Source organism: Lepisosteus oculatus, chromosome 20 (assembly GCF_040954835.1).
Source record: "Lepisosteus oculatus isolate fLepOcu1 chromosome 20, fLepOcu1.hap2, whole genome shotgun sequence".
Classification (NCBI taxonomy): Eukaryota; Metazoa; Chordata; class Actinopteri; order Semionotiformes; family Lepisosteidae; genus Lepisosteus; species Lepisosteus oculatus.
In genome coordinates this window covers 4,257,504-4,279,074 of record NC_090715.1, presented here as the reverse complement: position 1 = coordinate 4,279,074, position 21,571 = coordinate 4,257,504, and the positions used below count along the sequence as shown (strand labels likewise).

At 40.2% G+C, this 21,571-nt stretch overlaps 1 protein-coding gene across 4 annotated transcripts in view; it reads left to right on the top strand.

Moving 5' to 3' along the window:
• hydin (HYDIN axonemal central pair apparatus protein) overlaps nt 1–21,571 on the top strand; it is a 91,486-nt gene that overhangs the window by 37,662 nt on the left and 32,253 nt on the right. For 3 of the 4 annotated variants that reach the window (XM_015368617.2, XM_015368619.2, XM_015368616.2), the window contains exons 19-35: nt 5,480–5,718; nt 6,088–6,349; nt 7,242–7,385; nt 10,801–10,944; nt 11,576–11,889; nt 14,931–15,047; nt 16,492–16,633; nt 16,872–16,982; nt 17,351–17,560; nt 18,138–18,278; nt 18,487–18,664; nt 18,924–19,057; nt 19,391–19,521; nt 19,846–19,982; nt 20,314–20,441; nt 20,686–20,880; nt 21,137–21,286. In XM_015368617.2, coding sequence (XP_015224103.2) covers nt 5,480–5,718; nt 6,088–6,349; nt 7,242–7,385; nt 10,801–10,944; nt 11,576–11,889; nt 14,931–15,047; nt 16,492–16,633; nt 16,872–16,982; nt 17,351–17,560; nt 18,138–18,278; nt 18,487–18,664; nt 18,924–19,057; nt 19,391–19,521; nt 19,846–19,982; nt 20,314–20,441; nt 20,686–20,880; nt 21,137–21,286 — 2,877 coding nt within the window. The remainder of the gene's footprint in view (nt 1–5,479; nt 5,719–6,087; nt 6,350–7,241; nt 7,386–10,800; nt 10,945–11,575; nt 11,890–14,930; nt 15,048–16,491; nt 16,634–16,871; nt 16,983–17,350; nt 17,561–18,137; nt 18,279–18,486; nt 18,665–18,923; nt 19,058–19,390; nt 19,522–19,845; nt 19,983–20,313; nt 20,442–20,685; nt 20,881–21,136; nt 21,287–21,571) is intronic. The other variant, XM_015368618.2, reaches the window with a different exon arrangement.

Sequence of the window (21,571 nt, the reverse complement as noted above, 5' to 3'; positions counted from 1 at the left end):
GAACAATGTTTTGTTTTCGTTTTCATAGAGAACTGGTTGATCCAAGTGGATTTTATTGTTATTAAAACTGTCAGTTTTGCCATAGGATTTGCAGGAAGAAACACAGTAGTTGATTTCTGAATGTTATTGAAACATTTATAAGAAAGGCAGTAGTAATTCAGCACTGATAGTGCAGGATATATTAATGCCTCAACCAGGTTTTAGTTTTATTGAATTACTTTGTGTAGAGTTTTTTCAAACAGTTATTTTTTTCCTTTTCTGTTTCCTTTTCTGTTCTGTACCAATCCAGTGACATTACAGGGTACTCTACAGCACAGACTTTTTAATACCTTATCACACTGTTTCCTCTTCGCCATTAATTAGTTATCTACAGTACATGTGCATCTGTAGTGAGAATATTACCCTAGAGAGTAAAACTGAAAATGCAAAAAAGATTAAAACTAGCCATTGTTCCGGATGTAATCTATTGTAAGAACAAATGATTGTATAGATACATGAAAAGCTGGACTTATGATTATGACTTAGACTGGTTGCTATATATGTTGTGTGGTAGAGAATAGGGTACTATTCTCTAAGGCCAGTTGAAAAACTTACATTTTTGTGTTGGAATAACAGAACCTGTTAATACCGGTTTAATGTGTTTATCACTTCTGAGCTCAATGTTATAAATAAATATGCATTTTCATATTTGTGTTTGTTACAAAGATTGAATAGCATTAACAGAATGCATTCTCTATCAAGCCTCTTCTAATTTCCACTGGGATATCAATTCCTCCTGGATATGGAAAGGATGGGAAGTAATAAGCAATAAACAAGACTGACTTTAAATAGAAACCTTAATTATCAACTTTTTAACCCTTGGTAATGTTTGAAAAACATTGCTTAATTCTTTGGCTTTGTTTGTTTTGCTTAGTAAGGTGCTCTTTTTTCCCAGCGTTTATAGCATTGTTAGTATTGTGGAGGATATTAATAATTCTGCACTAATTAGTCGTGTTAATGGTGTTTTATTTCCTTGTGGAAGTTTGCTGATTAAATGATGTAAATCTTTTGAGGTATTGATGAAGGGTAGCGTACAGTATAACCTACCTTATTTCCAAGCTTGCTTTGAGCTAGGAAGTGTGTTTTGTGAGCTGAAAGAGCCACTGTAACAACTCACAAGCAGATGCTCTAAGTGGGATTTGGAACGCTTTCCCTCCTTTCTCTTTACTCATGGGAAGTGTTCATATGTGTTCTTGAACACTTTTAATTACTGTACGTCTTGGCAAAGTGAGTCCTGCACTGGAGCTTAGAGGCTCCTTCGCTGGCTCTGTGTGCACGTGAGGGAAAGAGGGAGAGTTTAGCTCACGGTACCAGATCAGTGCAGTAGGTCTCCTTTTACCCACGGACAACATTCTAATGAGGCAATCTCACAGAGTATAATATTAAACATACACTATAGAAAATGTCACATTTCTGATTGCAACATTCCAATATTTCAGAGTGCTATTAGCGCAGCTGCCTCACAGCTCTTGTGCCGGATCCTGCCTGGGACACAGTGTGCAGAATTTGGCTGTCCTGCCTCACTAAGACACCTGACCCAGTGTGATTGGCTTATCAAAGACTCTTTCTCTGTCGTGCACTTGAGCCTTTAGTCCCGCCTTGTGTTCTGTGCATGCTGAGATAGACTGGATTCTGGGATACCTTGACCCTAACCAGCATGCTTTCTGACCTTTCAAGGCTACCCCACAAATACCCCTTTGTTATTCTAAAATCAGGGTTAATGTTTTTTTATTGTATCTGAGCTGGAGAAAATATGGCACTGAAACATGTACAGTAGCTCCATTGTGTTTCAGTGACCCCTGCCATAATTTGCCTGATGTTGTTTTAACGCTGACTTGTCCTCAGGTCAGTACGTTAACTATGAAACATCACCTTTACTTATTTGGTGTAGTTTCTTATCCCTGTGAAGAAAGGGCTTATATTCTTCACATACACAAAGAAACAAACCAAAGGTTTGAGCAACAAGGAACGTTGTTTTAAGTATTTTTTAGTTTTATACTTTTCTACACCATTAAGTTATTGTAAGTGGCCAAAAGACTGCTTATTCATAGACTTACACCTGGGGCACTAATAGTCATATTTCCTATTGCATTTTACACCTTTGGGTTCTCACCAGGGAACTCATTGCTTTTATATTTCTGTTTGCCTAAACTAAAAAAATAAATTGCAGAAAAAAGAGAATTACATCTCTTATTTGGAAATATGCATTTTTTAGAAGGCAAAGTAATTACCACTGTTTATGCTTATAACTGCTTGTTTAGGAAACCCAATTAAAAGTTTATTTAGAAAACATCAAATAGGGCATTGCAGTATGGAAAGTGATTCTAAACTTTGCTTGAACACATACAGTAACTAGGGAAACTCATAACTATGTATGAATGGCACACACAAAAGAATCAGTGCTTTTTTGAATGAGAAACAAGTGTTAATTACTGTGCATTACATCAAAGATGCATCTTTGATGTAATGTACAATATGTGTGAAAAACATTCCCTTATCCTGGTCATCTGGAAAAGCCTTGTTTCTGTTGTAGTAGGTAGTGGTAGTGGGGTTTTAATTGGCAGGTGTCTGTTACACCCAGGGTAATTATTTCACTGAGGCAAGGAACTCTGGAAACCTCAGCCTTGGCTCTGTGGGATCACATTTCCCATGGATTTGGAGGTCCACAGCGTTTGATGATATAATTCAGGTTAATGTCTACTGACCCTATTGATCACTGTGAGAAAGGGTGCAGAGAGCTGAGGATTAACAGTGGGCTGAAAAATAATGATGTCAGTGGGAGCGCAGGTGGCTTCCATGATGAAGAGGAAATCACCCAGGGTCAAAGCTGTTCCTCCTGGTGATGATGAGCTAAACTGACAACAAATTTAACTCTTTGTCTCTTTGTGACTTGTTTTTCAATAATTCTGTCTGCAGGTCTGAAGTTTCTTTCAAAGTCAGGCTTATTGGCAAACGTTAAATATATTGGTAAGATTATACTTAGGTTCCGTTGTTTAAGTGACCAAGCTTTGCCCACAGCTTATTTACATTGTTTCAGTCAATCTCATGATCTTAATGTGACTGAGATATTATTCTGGAAACTGCATGTCACTTGTACTGTATGTCTGTGTTTCACTTTTCACTTCATCCAATTATCTGTATCTGGACTGTAGTTGCATAAAGAGAGACATTTATTAAAGATTTGTCTGAACATTTGGAAGCATTCAGTTTTTCTGTTTAATTTGCTGAAAATTTGAAGGATCCTTGAGACTTCTAAATCACATAAACTTTTTTATGAGGCTGGTCACAACACCTAATTTCAGGATTTGCAAATGTGGTCAAGTCTGTTGATAAGGCCAGGAGTGAAGACAGCAGACAGAGATGCCTGGAGAATATTAAAAGCGTAGGATGTCTATCCTAAAGAATTAAAAGAAGAAAGACACTAATTCAAAGAGCTCAAAGCCATGTGGAACTAAAACCAACCTCTGTGTAGGCGACATTTACATTTAATCAACAGCAATGTCAGAAAGGGAAGAATAATCTATTTTTGAATCAGTTAACGTGTTCTGAATAATAATATATTTTTTAATTTATGCACTTGAAATGTTTAATCTGAAAAGCCACTGTATCATTAAATTCCATTACTTCTTAGCAGGGGTGCAGTAAAAACATCCTTTTCCACAAATTACATTCAACTGACTTGTTTTCCCTGGGCTTTTCACTGTTACTCAAAAAATATAGTTGTCTCAGTTTTGAAAACACCACCATTCTTATCAGGATTCCATTGAAAGGATGCTGATCTAGTTATGCATGTTGTTTATATTGCAAAATGGATCAGAGATTTATCCAGGTACAGTAAAACTGTAAGAAATTAAAGATGCATTTGGGATTCATTACTCTGTTGACAGTGATGTGACATGCATGGACATTTAAAAAGCATAATTTAATATAGCTATCTCTGAATTACAGGGCTGCTGGACCTATGCAAATACTGTCAATACCTTGTTCTTTACTGAAAAATAATGCTCCCTGCTCATATAGTACAGCAGGTCATCATAATGCCACCATGTTCATTATATTAATAAAGGATGCTAGATCTTTCCCATCTTTCCCCTCTTATACTCACTGCTGACCCTCAGGAAAAAAAAAAACACTTTCTGGATCATATTCCTGCAAGTTCTCCTGTTCTAATTGAGGAAGAGAGGAATTTCTCAAACTCAAAGGGGAGAAAGAAACGTTTGCTTTGATGAGATGTTAAGTAATCCTAAGGATGTATTCTACCAAAGCTGCAATGGGCATAATACAGCAGGGAAGGACATTACCCGTATTATTATTTATTATTTTTATTATTATTTCAAAACCAGCACTCATATTTTTCTGCTGCAATTCTGATAAAATAAGTCTTGGAGAAAGGAATTATTTGTCTTAGTATAGACTAACTGGATAAGTGATTTTTTTTCAGGAAATGTCTACAGTGCATTCTCGTAATGATCAGGTCATTTACATATCATTTACATATTGTGTGTTCAATGTTCAGTAGTTTGCCTCTGTGCCCTGTGGCACCAGTGTTCAATACTGTATATCCTCAGTTTAGCATTGAAAAAATAAACAACTCCAAATAAAAAGAAAAAGGAGGCAATTTTCAATTTTATTTCAATGTGTTCTAAGAATCAGGAACAGCCATTGGGATCAGATAAGAACATGTATCTGATATTGCTACCTTTCCCTGTCTGTTTCTCCCAATCAATAGGTGTTTGCTGTGTCTAGTGTTTGAATAAACGTCTGTCCAGGAAAGCAAATATGGGCATATCCCTCTAAAGAATATTTGTTCAAATGTAATACTTGTTAAGATAAAAGAACAAGATAACTTGTCTTAGCAGCAGTGCAGAAGAGACGTGTCTGGTCTGCTGCCAGACTGCCTCCGCTGTCTGGGTAGATAGCAGGTTTGAAGTGAGCTCTCTGCAAGGTGTGTCCAGCAGACTGGTTAGTGCCTTTTGGTCAGGATAAAGTTATTCTGCACTCTTCCAGGGGTTGTTATCTGAAATGACATTAGAAATCAGGAAAAACAGTGTGTAGGATTTAATTTTTTTCAGCTTTTTGAAATGTCAGGAGATAACTGCATTGGTCCAGTGGAGTTTCTCTGTGTAAAACCAATACCACACCCTTTCTGAACATACTGGCACCACAGAAACATGGCAGTGTCCTGGTACACTGGTGTGAAATTGTCCAGGACCTGCCTCTTCTGTTGTGTATGTCTAATCAAGATATCTCATTGAAGATCTCATTGTCTGGTTCTGATCTAAAGGGAATTAACCATAATAAAATGATTTAAGTTTTCTTAGGTGAGTCAATTGCTTTTTATTTTGAATAACAGATAATGCGTAGTTCTAATTTCCCATGAATTCTGCAGTCTTACCCACTGGGCGAGCTGTTGTAATTGATGCTGCCAAATGTGCTGCAGGTGCGTAATAAGTCCCAGTGGCGCCCAGAACCAAGTGAAGGAGAGGTGCCAGCCGAGGGGGTGATGGAGATCAGGCTGGTGGCACACCTGGATGACACGGTGTGCTTCCAGGATAAGCTTCACCTGGCCATTGAGAACAGCCAGACCCACTCAATCCCAGTCTCCGCCATGGGCACTGGCACAACCATTGTGACCGACAGACCCTTTGCCCCTGCTCTCAACATGGGGGCCCACTTCAGGTGGGTTTCTGACATATTTGTGCCCTTTTGTCTAAATGTCACCTGACTTGGATGTCCCGCCTGGATGTGTTTGTAACAGTTAATTTATTAATGTGTGTAAACTTGTTGTCACTCTTTGCAGCAAGCTGGTATTGCTGCAGCTCTTCAGAGATTCAGAGTTACTGAATCTTATACTGTATATTCTGAATTCTCATAAAACAGGTAGTTATCATATAAGGCAAAAAAAAGAAGTGCAGAATTTAGATATAGCATGTCTTTCGAAAGTGGGTCTCAATTCAGGCCATTTAGTCTCAGGAGTTCCTGCAGCTGCTGTTTCTACGCTCTGTAGAGAATTCAGCTGAAAGCCCTCCTACCGCTCCTCTTCCTCAGCTCTGGGCCCTGTCGGTACCACTTCCGGATCACCAACCGCGGCCGGCGCCCTCACCAGCTCTACTGGATGACAGAGGGGTTCCCCCAGTTCCGTCGGCGACCCCCGCCTTTCCAAAGCAGCTCCAAGGACAACAGGCACAGGAACCCAGTACCTGTTGCGGACCAGGACACTCCTGTCTTTACACTGCATCCCCTGAGGGCAGAGCTACAGCCGGGGCAGACTGTGGACATGCTGCTGGAAGGTTCAACTCACGTGCCCAAGGTACAGTATTCCTCCACACGAATGCCACAATTACCTTGGTTTAGACCTTTCTGCGTTTTTATTTTGATCAAATTTTAACATTACTTTTTGTTTGAATGCACAATTTTTAAACAAAACAGTTGAAAACGAGCTTTGGCATTTTTGTTAAGAATTATGTTCCGAGGGTTGTGGGAAGTGTGTTAGCTCATTTAGGAAGCTTTAAGAAGCAATATTAACAGACTGACCACACTAGGCAGCACGAGATCTATAATTGCTTACAATTCTCCACTGCTTTTCATATCAGAGGATCCAGAAGTGTTTCAGATACAGTAAGATCCACTGCATCTACCACTGAATTATAGCAGCCACAAGTGGCAGTCTTTATAAGCTAACACCTTACTAATTAACAGATCCAGTGGAGAGCAGGAATTGATATCAACAATTGAATTAAGGAGTTTCTTCTAGCCCAGTAGGGAATTTACCAAGATACCGCTAAACGTCTGGAGCTTCTGGAGCTTCTGGAGCTTCTGGAACTGTGCCATAGGATCTGTAATCGCATCTTGATCAGATGACTGTCTCCACACTGGGCCATTGAAATAGAAATTGTGTCCAGCGGGAAGACCTACTGATGTTCCTTACAGCAAAGGAACAAGTAATAGGTTTATTCCATGCTGAAAAGAGAAGAAAGAAAACACAGCGTTTTGGCTGTGGAGTCTTCTTCAGGTGTGACTCCACGGCCAAAACGTTGTGTTTTCTCTCTTCACTTTTCAGGATAATTTAAATATGCGGTATATGTATGACTATTATTATAACACAGTCAATGCAAAATGTAAATATGATTATCCTTAATTAGGAATATTTGTGTCACTCTTACACTCTTGTTGACTTAGCAGTGCCCTTAATTTTGCCCCAGGTGGTGAGGGAGAAACTGATCTGCCAGGCCATCATTGGCAAGCAGAGTGGGAAAGAGCGCATCATGACCGTGGATGTGACATGCGAGTTCATTGCACCTGTGCTGGATATTTCAAGCAAGCAACTGAGCTTCTATGTGGAGAAGGTATGTGATGACCTGCAGTGATCTCTAACAATGTTTTGTAGTTTTTTTGTGAAGAAAGAGTTCAAAAAGAAACTAATAATATCAACAATCACAGTTCACATACAGTATATCAATATGAAACCATCAGAACCAGTGCTGAGCCAGACCCCAGCTATTTTGTAACCCCTGCTGCTCAAATCATCAACAAGTCTTTGCACGGGTAAACCAGTACAGGCTATTTGATAATGCTCATTTTTTCATTTTTAAAAAAATGATTTGATGATTAATTTAAACTTGGAAGGCATGTACTGTACGATTGTGAGCCGGGTTACAATGAAAGCTGAGGTGGTCAGTCGAGCAAATTCATTCTAGGCAACTACTGTATAATGTGACATATAGGCCATTATATGTGTAACACAAATCTGGTAGTTGCTCCCACATTCTCTATGTATTATAGGGAAACCTAATAAAAACCAGCTGCATTAGATTCCTCTCTTGTAATCCTGTGCAAATGCCTGCACTTGTTCCTTCCTCAGAGTGAGCCTAAGCAGCCCTCTAGTGGTATGGACAACTCTGAGAGACAGCTGCTCTGTTACACTTTAACTCCAAACATTAATATGTGAGGAACTGTTGTTCCTGTGCATATCACGCTGTCATCGTGGCCTCCGTTTTGTTCTCACAATTCAGAACTACCTCTGCTGCCCCAGGTTTTGTGGATAATTTGCAGATTTCACAAACAGTGAAAGCGGACCCTGATTCACACTTGGCTGGGTGCTGTGTTTAATTTTTTTCTTCCATAGCAAATTGCCACTTTATTTATGAAATGAGGCATCTTATTCAATCAGCTCACATCCTGTTGTTTTGCCAATTAACTGTAGTCTTTATGGCTACTATTGTCTGTAACTACTAATTGTTGTGACTACTAATGTCCACCTGACCATAATTGATAAGACCATTGTCTTGGGAACCTCTGCTCTATTTGACCTTTATCCTTGGGAGGTTTCATCACACCCAGACCTCTGGCAAAACTATGTCTATGCATGTCATTATGTCTTGTACTGCACTGGGTTATCGTATGCATCCCCAGTTGTGCCCTGTAAAACTGTCATATCTGCTCCTCTTTAAAAAATGCACAGCCAATTAACTTCAAAGTAGACAGGTTTTGTTTAAATGACTTCGATGATTAGCCTTTCTCAAAACAGAGAGCTGAGCTCAGTTTTGATCTTGAATCTTCAAACTCGTTGTAGGAACAGCTGCACTGATCGACTTGGAACTTTGTGGGTTCCATCACAGTTAAACCTGCTCAGGTAGCACTTTTTATGCCCACATAGGGTTTCCTGCCCCTGCTTGACAAAACACACCCTATATAGCTAACTGCTCTTGAAAACTGCTTGGGCAATGAGCTGCAGACTTGGTACAGTAGGTATTGGTCTAGTGTCTCCTTTGAAGCCTTCAAAGAAAGTATGCTCGTGATTTTTGTTTTTAATTATTTTTATGAGATTGGAATAAAATGGAAAAATCAATTGGCATCATCCTGTTGTGCAGGAACTATTGTACAAATAACATTTTTTTCTGTTTGGACAATCATTTAATGACTGTTTTAAAAACTAATTATTGTAGGTGCATGTATACAGCACTTGCATTCAGAAATACAGTAAAGGTATGTGGTAAATGCTATTATTATTATTTAATAAACATGCTTTTAAGTCCTCCAAACTTTCACATGATGCCTAAGACCTGTAAAAAACACAACAGCTTCACAGCATTATCGAATACCGAAGGAAATGTGGCCCTCCGATTGTCTGCTTATGCGCTCCTGTCACTACTGTTTTATGCCCTTGATCTTACAGAGGAAATCGCAATTACAATTTTCCCTGCTGGAATTCTGAACATTTCATCCTTTTCCTCAATTACAATATTATTGAAGAAGGAATAAATAATGGAGTCATCTGGTCATTTTAATGAATGGCTCCCACTGATTTTCTGTCTCATCTATTTCATTTTTTATTATGTGAGCCCTCTTGTGTTTTCCCAATATTGCTGAAGCTGTATATCTTAGACAGCTGTGTTCAGGCCCCTTGCCAATCTGCTTTTCAGAACTAAAAATCTAATTTATTTATATGGCATTCTTTTATCTGAGCCTGTCCCATTCATCTCAGAGTTGACAGCTTGGTTTTTGATTTACGGGATACGAGTGAAGCTGAGCTATCTTGGATATAGTTAGGTGGACTAATTAGACTTGTTAAGGTCTGTTTCTTTCACATTTATAAAAAAAGAAGTTGTTCTCCAGCTTTGCATAACAGCCTGCATCTGGTATAGACTGTTTTCTCACTGTTTTTAATCATAGCAAGAACAACATTAACACATATCACAGACCCAAAAGCTGTTTAAATTTAAATATATGGCAAGGATTTGGGTTTAGAGGATCCTACTATTATGAACAAGAACTTTCATTGCATGTTCTGGCACAGGTTTTTAACATTTTTGAATTGTTACATATCTGAATGTTATTTTTCCTCTTAACACCTTTGATAGATAGCCCTAACTGTGTGTCATGCATATTTGTCAGTCAGTCCTAAAACTGAATGATTTACTCCCTCGTTCAGTGCTCAATATGAAGTGTGAAACAAAGAAAATTGCTTACTCATTTTGTGTTACGATGCATTGGTCAGGACCCTATGCAGACGGTATAATCCTGAAGTATGTGAAACGGGCAGGGGGAGGAGACGACGAGGAACTGGGCAGGTTAACAAACAGGGGGCGTGACGACAGTGAACTGGGGCATGGGGGGCATGGCCAAGGCAAACTAGTCCAAAGGAGTCCAAGGGAAAATCCAGGGAGAAGTCCAAAAGTCCAGAACCGGGTGATCCATCCAAGACAAAGTTAAAAACCGGAACGGAACAATGGGATCACGAGGCCAGGCGCTCTGAGCCCTGGACTCAGCAGGGTCAGGACTATGTCCTCAAGCCACAAGTGTAGCGCGACTTGGTGGTAGGCAGGCCTCCGGGCATCCGTCTTCCAATGCAGAGCCGGGAGTAGAAAGAGCACCCGCCTTAAATGAGGAGGGCAGGATTGGAGGCCAGTGCACGTAATCAACTAAAATGTGAAAGAGCCGGAACGCCCTGAAGAGGATGGATTACAATTGTGACATTTTGTACACTTCTTGTGTGCAGATATTCTTAGACAATGACGAGGGACTTTTTTTCTCCTCCTTATGACCCTATTCAAATGAAATCTTATTTCATTCTAGAGGTCAGGACATGGACAGGCCGTGATGCACATTTGCTGTCTCGTGTCCTCGTTTTGTTGTGTTTGCAGCTAGGTTCTAAGCCAGTTGACCAGTTCGGCTTCCTGTCATGTCATGAAAGGGGAAAAGGAAGGAGAGGAGAAGAGAGGACAGTTGTGCTGAGCTGACGGGGTATTGAATCTCTTTCAGAGGCCCGCTGCTGCCCTAGCTCCTCTGTACAAGCCTCTGCTCCTGAAGAACGTCTCCTCGCTGCCTCTCACTGTGCAGCTGGCCCTCAGGGAGCCCTTCGCTCTCTGTGACAGGCAGGGAGACCGTATGCTTTCCACATCAAAGGTATGGGATCCCACGCCCTGAGGCCTCTGCAGGGGAGAGTGAGAACAGAATGAGCTAGTCAGCAGTTTGGAAAGGAGCTGACACTGACGGATTCTGCTATCTTTCAAAAACAGCCTCTTGGTTGACTCCTGCGATGTGTATTCATGCATTCATTCATACTTCTTTTCTCAGTAATGGAATTTTTTTTTTAAAAGCATTAATACAGATCTCCTTTTAAAAGACGTAATCAACTGAGTATTAATATGTACAACGCACATAATTGAGCTCCTGCTTTCTTTATTTTATATTAGTGGCATTTATATTGCCAATTGGACAAACTGATTATTTCATTAGACATTTATCCTTGCATCAGCAAACTGTAAGATTTGTGTAGAACAGATAAATAAAATTTAAACCACCTTCTCGAAAATACTGTACCTTACATATTCCAGATGGGCTCAAGTACAGGTTTAAGAGATTTTGGAATCCTCCTCTTCTCCCACTGCGAACTTCACTGCACCAATTTGATAGTCTCTACCTCTGTAGTTACAGTGCAGTAGAATAAACACAGAATACATGGTCTTTTATGTGTTTGTATCCATTGTTTTTACGAATGAATCAGTTTGATCTTCCCTGGTATTTCTTTTCCCAGTCTCTGGTGTTAGGAGTGGGAGAGCAGGTGGAAGTGTGGGTGCGATTCGAGCCATCCTACAAGCCAGACCGAGTAACACGGGTGGTGGACGAGATACTGGGGATCCACTACCTGCAGCACCCCCAAAAGGACTGCGTGGCCCTGCGTGGGGAGGTGCACTTCCCCAACTTGCACTTCTCCAGCACCATGCTAGACTTTGGCTGCATCCTGAACCACACCGAGGCCGAACGCCACCTCACCATGGTCAACTGCAGCCCCCTGCCTGTGTCCTTCCGCTGGTCCTTCCTGGTGGACAGCGAGCAGCATCAGATCAGGTGGGAAGCCTCAGCCACACGCGTGTTCAGCCTTCCCATGTGGCAGAAGTTTTGGAAGCTAAAAACATGTCCATTGGCTAATATTTTTTTGTGAACACATGGAACTTTACGTACAAGAACTCATACTTAAATACAGGGAACAAATAAGGTAAAATTAGTGGCGTTGTTAACTCAGTCTAACAGACAATTGACCAGGAAGGCAGAGACCTCATCCCTTGTTTCCAATATATTTCAACCCACACCATTTAATGTAACAGTTTACCTTTCAAGATGGACTGTATCACAAACCCAGTGAGCCAGCAAAGCAATGCGGTCGTAATGGGTTCAATCCAGAGTTTTAGGATAATTTAAATTTGTAGCTGCACAACCTGTAAGTAAAATTTTACACTTCATTGTATTGAAAACTCTCAGTGAATCATAATTAAGCAGAAATAACAGGGGCAATGTCTCAACTCAGACTCTAATAAAACAGTGCACTAGCTGCTTGTTTCCATAAAGCTGCAATAACAGTTTAGTCCTAAACAATATCAAGAAATATAATACACAAAAGAACGTAATACTGAGGATGGACTCTGCTGAAATATTTTAACTAACACTCAATTCTTTTTCTACAAGAACCACCATAAAAAGTGAAGATCAAGCAAACGTTATTGTTATCAGAGATCACATACTGTACTGTATGGTGTCCATGTTAAGACAGGGCTAGACTCTCTCTGAAATGGCACCAGTAGATATTCTCTCGTTTCGGAGCACTAGAGAGTAGAACCTTGCTCTAAAGTGCTTCCCCAGCTCCAATAACTGCTGTTTTAAATGATAAATGTGGTGAAATGCAATGCAATTTTTGTTTAATCATTTTTCTGCTATGTATTTGGTTTTTAAAGTTACTGACCATGATTAAGCCACTATTGTGTAAAAATAAATAATTATTTTATGGCCAATATGCTGATTAGTTACATTATAAGGATAAGTTTATGCATTTTATGCATCTCTTCTGCACACATTTTTTTCTGTTCTGTTATTTTACAAAAACAACATTCATATTTGTACTGACACATGTGAAAGTTTTCGCTTTGCATTGTCAAGAACTACTACAAGAGCACAGACCCAGAGGAACAGCACCTGTTGTTTTAATGGTGTTTGTGCCCCTCATTAGTCAGTAGGGGTACAGGCCTTCGTAGTTTCTTTGCACTGAGAGACCAAAGCAAGTAGTGTATGAAAAAGTGTTATATCATAATGAATGGTCTGCAGTGGCCATGAACAATTGAAGCGTCACACCTGAGCAGCTAGGAGTTGGATCATTAAAAAGGAAGTATTGACTCCATGTTGAATGATCAGTTTTAGCTCTTGTTCTCAGAGCTCTGTGCACTGTTAATTGTAGAGGAGAGATCCTTCTTTTGCACTGGTATTTAGAATAAATGTGGAAGCAGTATTTCAAATTGTTTGAAATAATTATTTTAGTAAAAAATCCATTTGCATTCACTAGCTGGTTTGATTTTACTTAACCCATTCTGTGATCAAAGTACCCCGCAGTGTTCCTTCAGACACCCTCAAGCCTTAATTGGAGATGATTCTACATTCATTAACGTATCATTTTTGTTCATTTCATTCCTCTGGTTGACAGATGGTGAGAAGTAAACAGGCGCTGCTCATTAAAATAACTCAGAATGCATTTAGGTTTTAATTTTACCTTTATGAATTGGCGCTGAAAAAAAATCAGTTATTCAACATTTGAAATTATAAATAATGTAAATAATATTGTGCAGTTTCCTCTAAACTGTGTATTATTTTGGATAAAAGGGCATGTTGAAACAGGAGGACCTGCAATGCAAATTAAATATTGCCTTTGGTATTAGTTTTTACGTATCACTGTAGAGAAAAGGCATTCAGACAGGAAGTCCATCTTGATCAAATTGCACCACAAGGCAAATAAGTGGAACCTGTTCTTGGGGATTGTTTTAGTGCAGTGTTTGTACTGGTGGATGCTAAATGGATACAGACATGCCCAGTGATGTGGGACAAACACATCCTACAGTTCTGCCTGTAAGATTACTGTGAGTGTACTGTTGTGCCACAGCCTATCTGTACTATGTCTGCAGAAATGCACTGTAGCTGTTGCTAAGTAAACATTAAGAGGTGGATGATTATTTACTCTGCTGCTGAACTGTAATCAGCTTAACCCTGCTACTTGCAAGGTGTCATTTTAATCATTAAGTAACAATGGTTGTCTGGCAAGTTGAACTTTACAGTACTGTTATTTTTGTCTCTTAATTAAGATGTAGGTTCCCTAAGATTTAGTATCAATCAATAAAAACTGAATCAATAAAGGTACTTAAATCTATTTTATTAGTCAGGATACAGTTGTCAGATTTAAACTATTTTCAGTTTTTTGTCTTTTGGCAGCTGAAATGTGGGATACAGAGTTTAATGATGTGTGTTTGGTATATAATTTTCCATAAAAACAGGTGATATGGAAAAATACGCCCTAGGTAATCCAGCAATGCAGAGGAGTCTTTAAATCCATTGCCATGTTTGCCCTCATAAAATCCAAGTAGTGTATGTTAACTAACCCGTTTACAACCCAGTTAAGTACAGTTAAGTCTTAGTTCTCTAGTTCATGGAGTCATAATAGGTTCTGTAATTGCTGTGATTTGTTAATCATATTTTAATAATGAAAAGGAATAGTCTAAATGGTTTGATGCTGCAGCTCAACTGATTTCAATTAATTAGTCAGAATATGGTACTGTAGGCACAGTGGCATGATGGTAACTATTGGTGCTCTGTAACGGACTGGTGTCCAGTCCAGGATGTACCCCTCTTTCTGGGAGAGGCTCCAGCTCTCCGATGGACCTGAACTAGGTGAAGCATTTAGAAACTAGCTGGACGGAAGGGATTAATGCTTCTGAATCCTTAGACTGTGCAGTGCAGACAAACAAATCAATAGTCACAGAGTTCTAACACATGATGGTGTTACTGTAGGTGAGATGAAATGTGTGCTTCTTGTATGAAAGGTTAGCAGGGAGTTTACTGTCTTTGCTCCACAGGTTTCCTCAGGAGGAGAGGCCGAGTGACAGCCAGCTCTTACTGGGAGAGGAGAACAGGGACCTGCTGTGGAATCTCCTGGTGAAAGGAGAGACTGACAGCAGAGTGGACTCCAACAGGTCTGTGCTCACTCCGGGACCTGATGAGCTCTATCGAAAGAAAGCAGCTTTTCGAAATTCCTTTACTAATCTGATACCCTTCTCCTTAGGACTCATTGAATTACTCCATGACATCTAAATCTCCAGTGTTTTCTGACAAAGTGTGCTCCAATTCATTGGCAATATAGAGGCATATCTCAGGTCTCTGTGTTCTACCAATTGATCTAGATTAAACGTTTAATAGTTAACATTTTTTCATGGATTTTTAAGGCATTTCCTGCAAACAGGTCTCCAGTGTGCTCTGCATTCATTCCAGCAGATGATGCAAATATTTTGTTTAAAAAAGCTTTTCCTGTATGTATAACTGGTAGGATTAATACACATAGATGCTCTGTAGACTTCAATATACTATTTTATGCAGCATCACATCTTCAGTTTCTTTTCACTAGTGTGCTGAAATTAGAAAACAAAAACAGAGAGATTGTGCTTGAACAATAAGCCACATTTTGGCCTAGGTTAGCTTGACACAGTCACAATCCCTTAGTCTTAAACGCAAATACAAAGTCTGCTAAGTTCTTGTAGTTATCATGGCAACATACTCTCCTGAGGGCTGACATTACAATGTTTACTTTTCAGTACCTTTGGAAAAATATAGCTGTGAGTCACCTAGTCATTAACTCGCCCTGTATAATATGACAGAATTGAATGATCTGCCCTTTTCATTAGGGAGGTTGGGATGCTTACAGTTTTTAAATGAAGACTAACAAAAATCATATTATGTCTTATGGTTTAGGTTTTTTTTCTGCCCAGAGACATGTAAACTGTGTTGTCCAATAGTGTGTCTTTGTAAAGTAACATTAAAATTAGAGATGGGATTGGAATTTCTGTCCTTTTGGTCTGTGAAAAAGGTGTTTCTCAGGGGAATCTTGGTTTTGTTATACAGCAACTGACATATGAATACGCAGTGTGGGATGAGATTAAAGACATTCCTTTTTTTTTAATGGGAATGTTTCACACAACACTGCCCCCTGCTGCTCTGACAGCCCTGTGAAGGCTTGTCATCTCCTGTCATTGCCTGTCGGGACAGAGAAGAAAGGAATGTTAATAATGAAGCAGGAGATACAGATGGAAACGGAAAGGATTTAGCAAGTAGAACTGGTAGCAGTAATATTTCTTTAGCACTTCTCATCCAGAAATACGTACAATACTTCATCATTTATAATGAGAACAATTCCTTTAAATGACTGTTACAGTCTTCAGTGTACTGTGATGGCATGGAGGAGAGCTGCTTGTCGAAGTGGGAGATTCTTTATGACGTTCCCCTTGTTTGGTGGGTGATAATGAAGGACACAGAACATACCATTACTGTGCCCAGCTGTGTATTCTGCTCGGACAAACCTGCCCGCCCTCTCTCTTGTGTTTTAATAAAGACCTACATTTGTAGATTTTATTTTCGCTTCCAAAGGGAAACTGAGGTTCCCAAACTAACCTTCGAAGAAGATAAGGAGGATAAAGAGAAGACAGATCCAGAATATGAGACAAAGGAAGGAATAGGGTCCCCTAAGGATCCAGTGTCTTCTGTCAGCCTTTGCAGTCTCAGTGCCGAGGTAGGAAGTCACTGTAGTCACACCATTCATTGATCATTGTCTAGAAGTCTCTGTATTTTAAACTGATCAACAAGCCTTTGTTATAACCAGTATACTGGCTTGACTTATTTGGATGCTGTAACTTGTGTCATTCATTTCTGAAAAGCATTGCATTCTGGATGTAGCCATACAGAAGGAATGGATTGATTGGCTGATACATTTTAATTTACTGTATCTATTCTGTTGGTTTATATTGCAGCAAGCTGTAGTTTGCACTGATGAAAGGCTACTGCCATCTCAGAGTCAAGAGTTCATACACACCACCCTGTACCAACAACCTGAGGAGAAGCCGCCTGTAGGAGTGGAGGAGGTGCTGTTATACCATTAACATTTCCTGCCATGTTTGTTGCAAGTGCTGTTTTTCTTTTGGCAAAAATCTGTTCAGGTCCATGCTTTGTGGATCTGAATTCATCAATTTAGAAGCAAAACGGTTTCAAGATGTTCAACATTTAAGTAATCATATCTTTATAATTGGTACCGTATTCATAGGAATGCACATTACATCTATGTTATCTATGGATCTCCTCTATATGTGTAGTTAAAAATTGTTCAAAAGTGCAGCAGCACTAAACCCACAAACTCGTATTACGGGTGCATTTTTGTATTCTAGGAGATTATGTATTATATATCCTGCCTATTATTCCAGTTTTGACATTCTTTATTCCTTCCTCTCAACAGGTCTTTGATATTTTGCCACTTTATGGAGTCCTCCAGCCCAATGAGAGCCAGCAGGTTTCCTTCACATTCTACGGCCATGCGGGTATCAGTGGACAGGTGCTAGCGCTGTGTGAGGTGGAGGAAGGACCAGTATATGAGATCACACTGAAGGGAGAGGCCTCCCTCGTCACATACAGTTTTGACAGGACTGAGATTGACTATGGGCTACAGGTAAAAAAACAACAACATGTGCATGATCACAGTAGGTTTTCTATTACTTTTTCATCACTGTGATCTTAAACATCTCTTGAAGCTGTCCTAGAGTGTACAATAAAAACTTAATCAATTTATTATTTTAGGATTAGAGCATGGATTGGTAATCCTGGTCATGGAGGGCCAGTGTGTTTGCAGGGTTACCAGGTCCCTTCAAAGCAGCCGCACCTGAAAAGCTGGAAGAAGCCGCTAAATTGGTCCCATTGAGCCTATAATGAGCTGATTGGGCTCATTAAGAGCTGTGTTAGAATGAAAACCTGCAGACACCCATGCTCTTGAGGAGCAGGATCGGCCACCCCTTACCTAGAACGTCTTTGCAAATATCTGAATGTAACCGAGAAGGTTATCACATATTTTTAAACCCTATGACAGAAGTCCCTCTAGTACAATTAATCCCTTTTGCTAGTGTGAAAATGTGACACATACTGTACTTAAGCAGGAAAATGACATCAATTTATATGTACAGTAGGAAATCGCACTGCATTTACAGTATGGACTACTTTTGGCACTGTTTCACTTGTGTTCCCTTGCCCAGCTGTTTGACCATGTGGCAGAGGCTGAGATCACTCTTAAGAACACAGGGAAGGCGGGCTTTGAGTTCAACACCCTGCTCAGCCAGCAGAGCTGCTCTCCAGCACACCCTCGACCTGGGATCCCACTTGTCATCCCCAGCTCAGTGAGTCTCTACAACCACTAGATACAGCTCCTTTTATGAAGACCCACGTCTTGGTTTTATTCAGGAAAGAAACTTAAGAGTTAAGAATTAATATTATTTTAAGAATATACTATGAAACAACCCTCTAACCCACATTGTTTCAGCTTTTAACAATTCCATAGGTAATGGATTCACTTTTTTAACTCATTCCATTTTTTTGTCTGTAAAGGGCTTTATACCAGCTTACGGAGAACAGAAACTATCAGTGTATTACCTCCCTGGGGTCCCCGAGATCTTCGACAAGAGCTTTGAAATTCAAGTTTCTTACTACGAGCCAGACATCATCAGTCTGAAAGGAGAGGGCATTTTCCCTAGAATTTCCCTGGATCTGCCAAGAAATCTCACAAGTACGGACACATCCTCTATAGTTCTGATGTTAAAAGCTTTTGATGAGTAAAAAGCCAAGCACCCAAGAGGTACATCAATGCCTATGTTATGATTAGTGCTGACAATTACAGATTTTAGAAACAATGTTATCAGATTAAGCAGCTCTTAGTGTCTTGCCTTTTGATTTACTGACTGAATAGCATTTCGTTTTGCCTTCAGTTTTTTTTCTCTACTCTAGTAAATGACCTACAATAAAGATAAAATTTGCTGTTCCCCAAGTAGATCATGAGAAATACAGCTCCATTCTCAGAGAAGCAAAGGAGTCCCTGGAGAATGACACAAGAAAAGAAGAGGCATTCAGCCGCTCAGTGACAGCGGGTGCCGACCTGTCTGTGGATGAGTACATCCCTTCAGTGAGTCTGTGCACTTTTCTATCAGGGCCTTCAGTCCACAAATGGATTAATTCTGAAAATGTAGATTCCAGAAGTAATGAACCTGCAACTTCAGAGGCGCAGTCACTGAATTGTGTGGGGAGTTTGGAAAAACTGTGCCTGTCCTAATTACAGTCCAGTTTTTGAAGCTCAGAACAAAACCACTACAGATCAGAAATAACTTCAGACTTTCTTGTTTCATTAAAAGGCATGTGTGAGGCAGCTGTAGGAGAGGGGGGAAGGGGCAGGATTAGTGTGCTATGAAGGCTGGACCGTGTTTGCTAATCTGCTGTTCTTCTCCCTTGCTGCGGGCAGTACGACACCCTGCTGCAAATGGAGGTGGAAAGGCTGCTGGTGAAGGAGCACTCAGTGGAACAAGAGGAGCTGCTCTCTACTCGCAGCCAGGTCACCGGCACCAACCAGTGGTGGCGCAAGAAACTGGGGAGGTAGCTGAGTGCCCCTTACTCAGTTTATTTCCTACATGGAGCTAGCTTTGCTTTATAGATCTACTTTCAGTGTTGCCCTGCATCCCTGTGAAGAAATTGATTAAATGTGTGTTGAAAATTCAGACTTTCTTATGAAGCAATTAGAAAAGATACAGTACCTCATTGTATGATTTAAAAAAAAAGTTAAAAGCAATTTTTAAATGTCCCTTTTTTTATAGGAGAGGAGTCCGTCCTATTTTCAGTGTTCAGCCTAAGGGTTTTTTTTGGAAAATATTGGTTGTTTCTGTTGTTTCACCTTTGCCGCTCACTATTCACATTATTCAGGTTCTTGTTGCCTGAGTACATTCTGGACTTTGGCTATGTGATCCATGGCAGTGTGTGCACTCACATTGCGAAGGTGACCAACACAGGCCCCCTTCCTGTGTCCTTCAAGGCTGAACGGCGCCCCCTAACCAACACAGGTACAGCCAGAGTCATCTCTGGCAGTGATGGAGACAAATGATAAAATACAGATCTCTACGATTTGCTTAACATAGTTTACAGAATTTTTACATGAATGCTTCAGTTATTGTACATTGATAAAATAACACGTAAATATATGTCACCATCTAGTCAATCTGACATTTTGCTTATCTAATTAAATATTAAATGGCAAAGCCAGTAAAAAACACTGATGTTTGTGCAGTAATGTTCTTTGATGTTATGATGGTTGATCAGTTTGTAGTACTCAGTTTAAAACTGTGATAGAGAAATGTACCTGCAATAATCTGATGCTGTCTTATTTCTTGTCAGGTTTCAGCACAGAGCTGGATAAGGTGAAAAACCTCCCTTATTGTGAGACAGAGACATTTGAAGTCAAGTTTGACCCTAGAGGTGCTGATCTAGACCTGGGCGAGGTCAGCACTCTGATGCCAATCCAGGTGGGAATGATAGGATAAGCGGGACATAGCTTTAAGTTAGTGTTGAGGAAATGTATTTGTGTATGTGTACGTCTCTAAGGTAAAGGTAAGGCATATGGTCAATTAGAAGTACAAGTATGAGGAAACCATGAAGCAACTGAAACAGCCGGCAATGATTTACAGTACATTTGCTTGCTATGCAAAAATAGTAGCTGTGAAGGAGATTACAGTATGGTGCCCCCTGTGGGTGTTTTTTGTCCTGTAGGTTGCAGGGGGGCCGACATTTCCTGTGCGTCTCTGCGCAGTGGTGACCATGCCCTCCCTGGCTATCTCCACTGACACGCTGAACTTCGGCTCTGTCCAGTGCGGACTGTGTCGAGTGATGACCATACAGCTGCACAACCACCTGCAGGTCACCTGTCGCTGGTCCGTCAGCGAGCCAGAGAGGCAGAAGAAAAAGGTATCCAGGAGCTAGGGACTCCCAGCAACATAATCACTGAAGTCATGTCATTATAATCATGGATCAGTTAATTTAGTTAATTTATGACATTCTCATATTCTGCCAACACAGTGAGTTGAGTTTTCAAAGCATCCTAAATTTATTTTGAATAGTTCTTATTGAAATTCAGATTTTTGTGCACATTAGCTAGCACTTGCTCACTTGTATCAGGAGAGGATCTGCAGTGCGTGTGCTTGTCTGTCTTTGGCCATTGCAGATTGACAAGTATGTTCCTCTGCATCTGCGACGCAAGGCCAAGCAGGAGCTCCGCAGTGCCCCCCAGGTCTTCGAGATGCTGCCTCCCACAGGAGAGCTGCTGCCTGGGGAGAGGGTCAATGTGCAGGTCAAGTTCAGCCCAACTGAGGGGGTGAGTTAGTGGGAGAGATGTATTTTCGAACACATCCACTAACCTTTTGTAACACCTTAAATCAGTAGGTATTTCATTTGTGCGTTTTCGAGATCTGTTTTTTATTGACTCTTTGCGTTTTGTAATAAGTGAAACAGCTATAGAAAACAAGTCTAGGGCAACTGAGTTATTCCAAATAAAAACGCATTTATTATACTGTTTGTACAAATTTCAGTTGTTTTCAGCTGGTGCCTATACAGTGCTATAGGTTCATGAGACCTGTTTTTTGTTCCTTAGCAGTCCTAT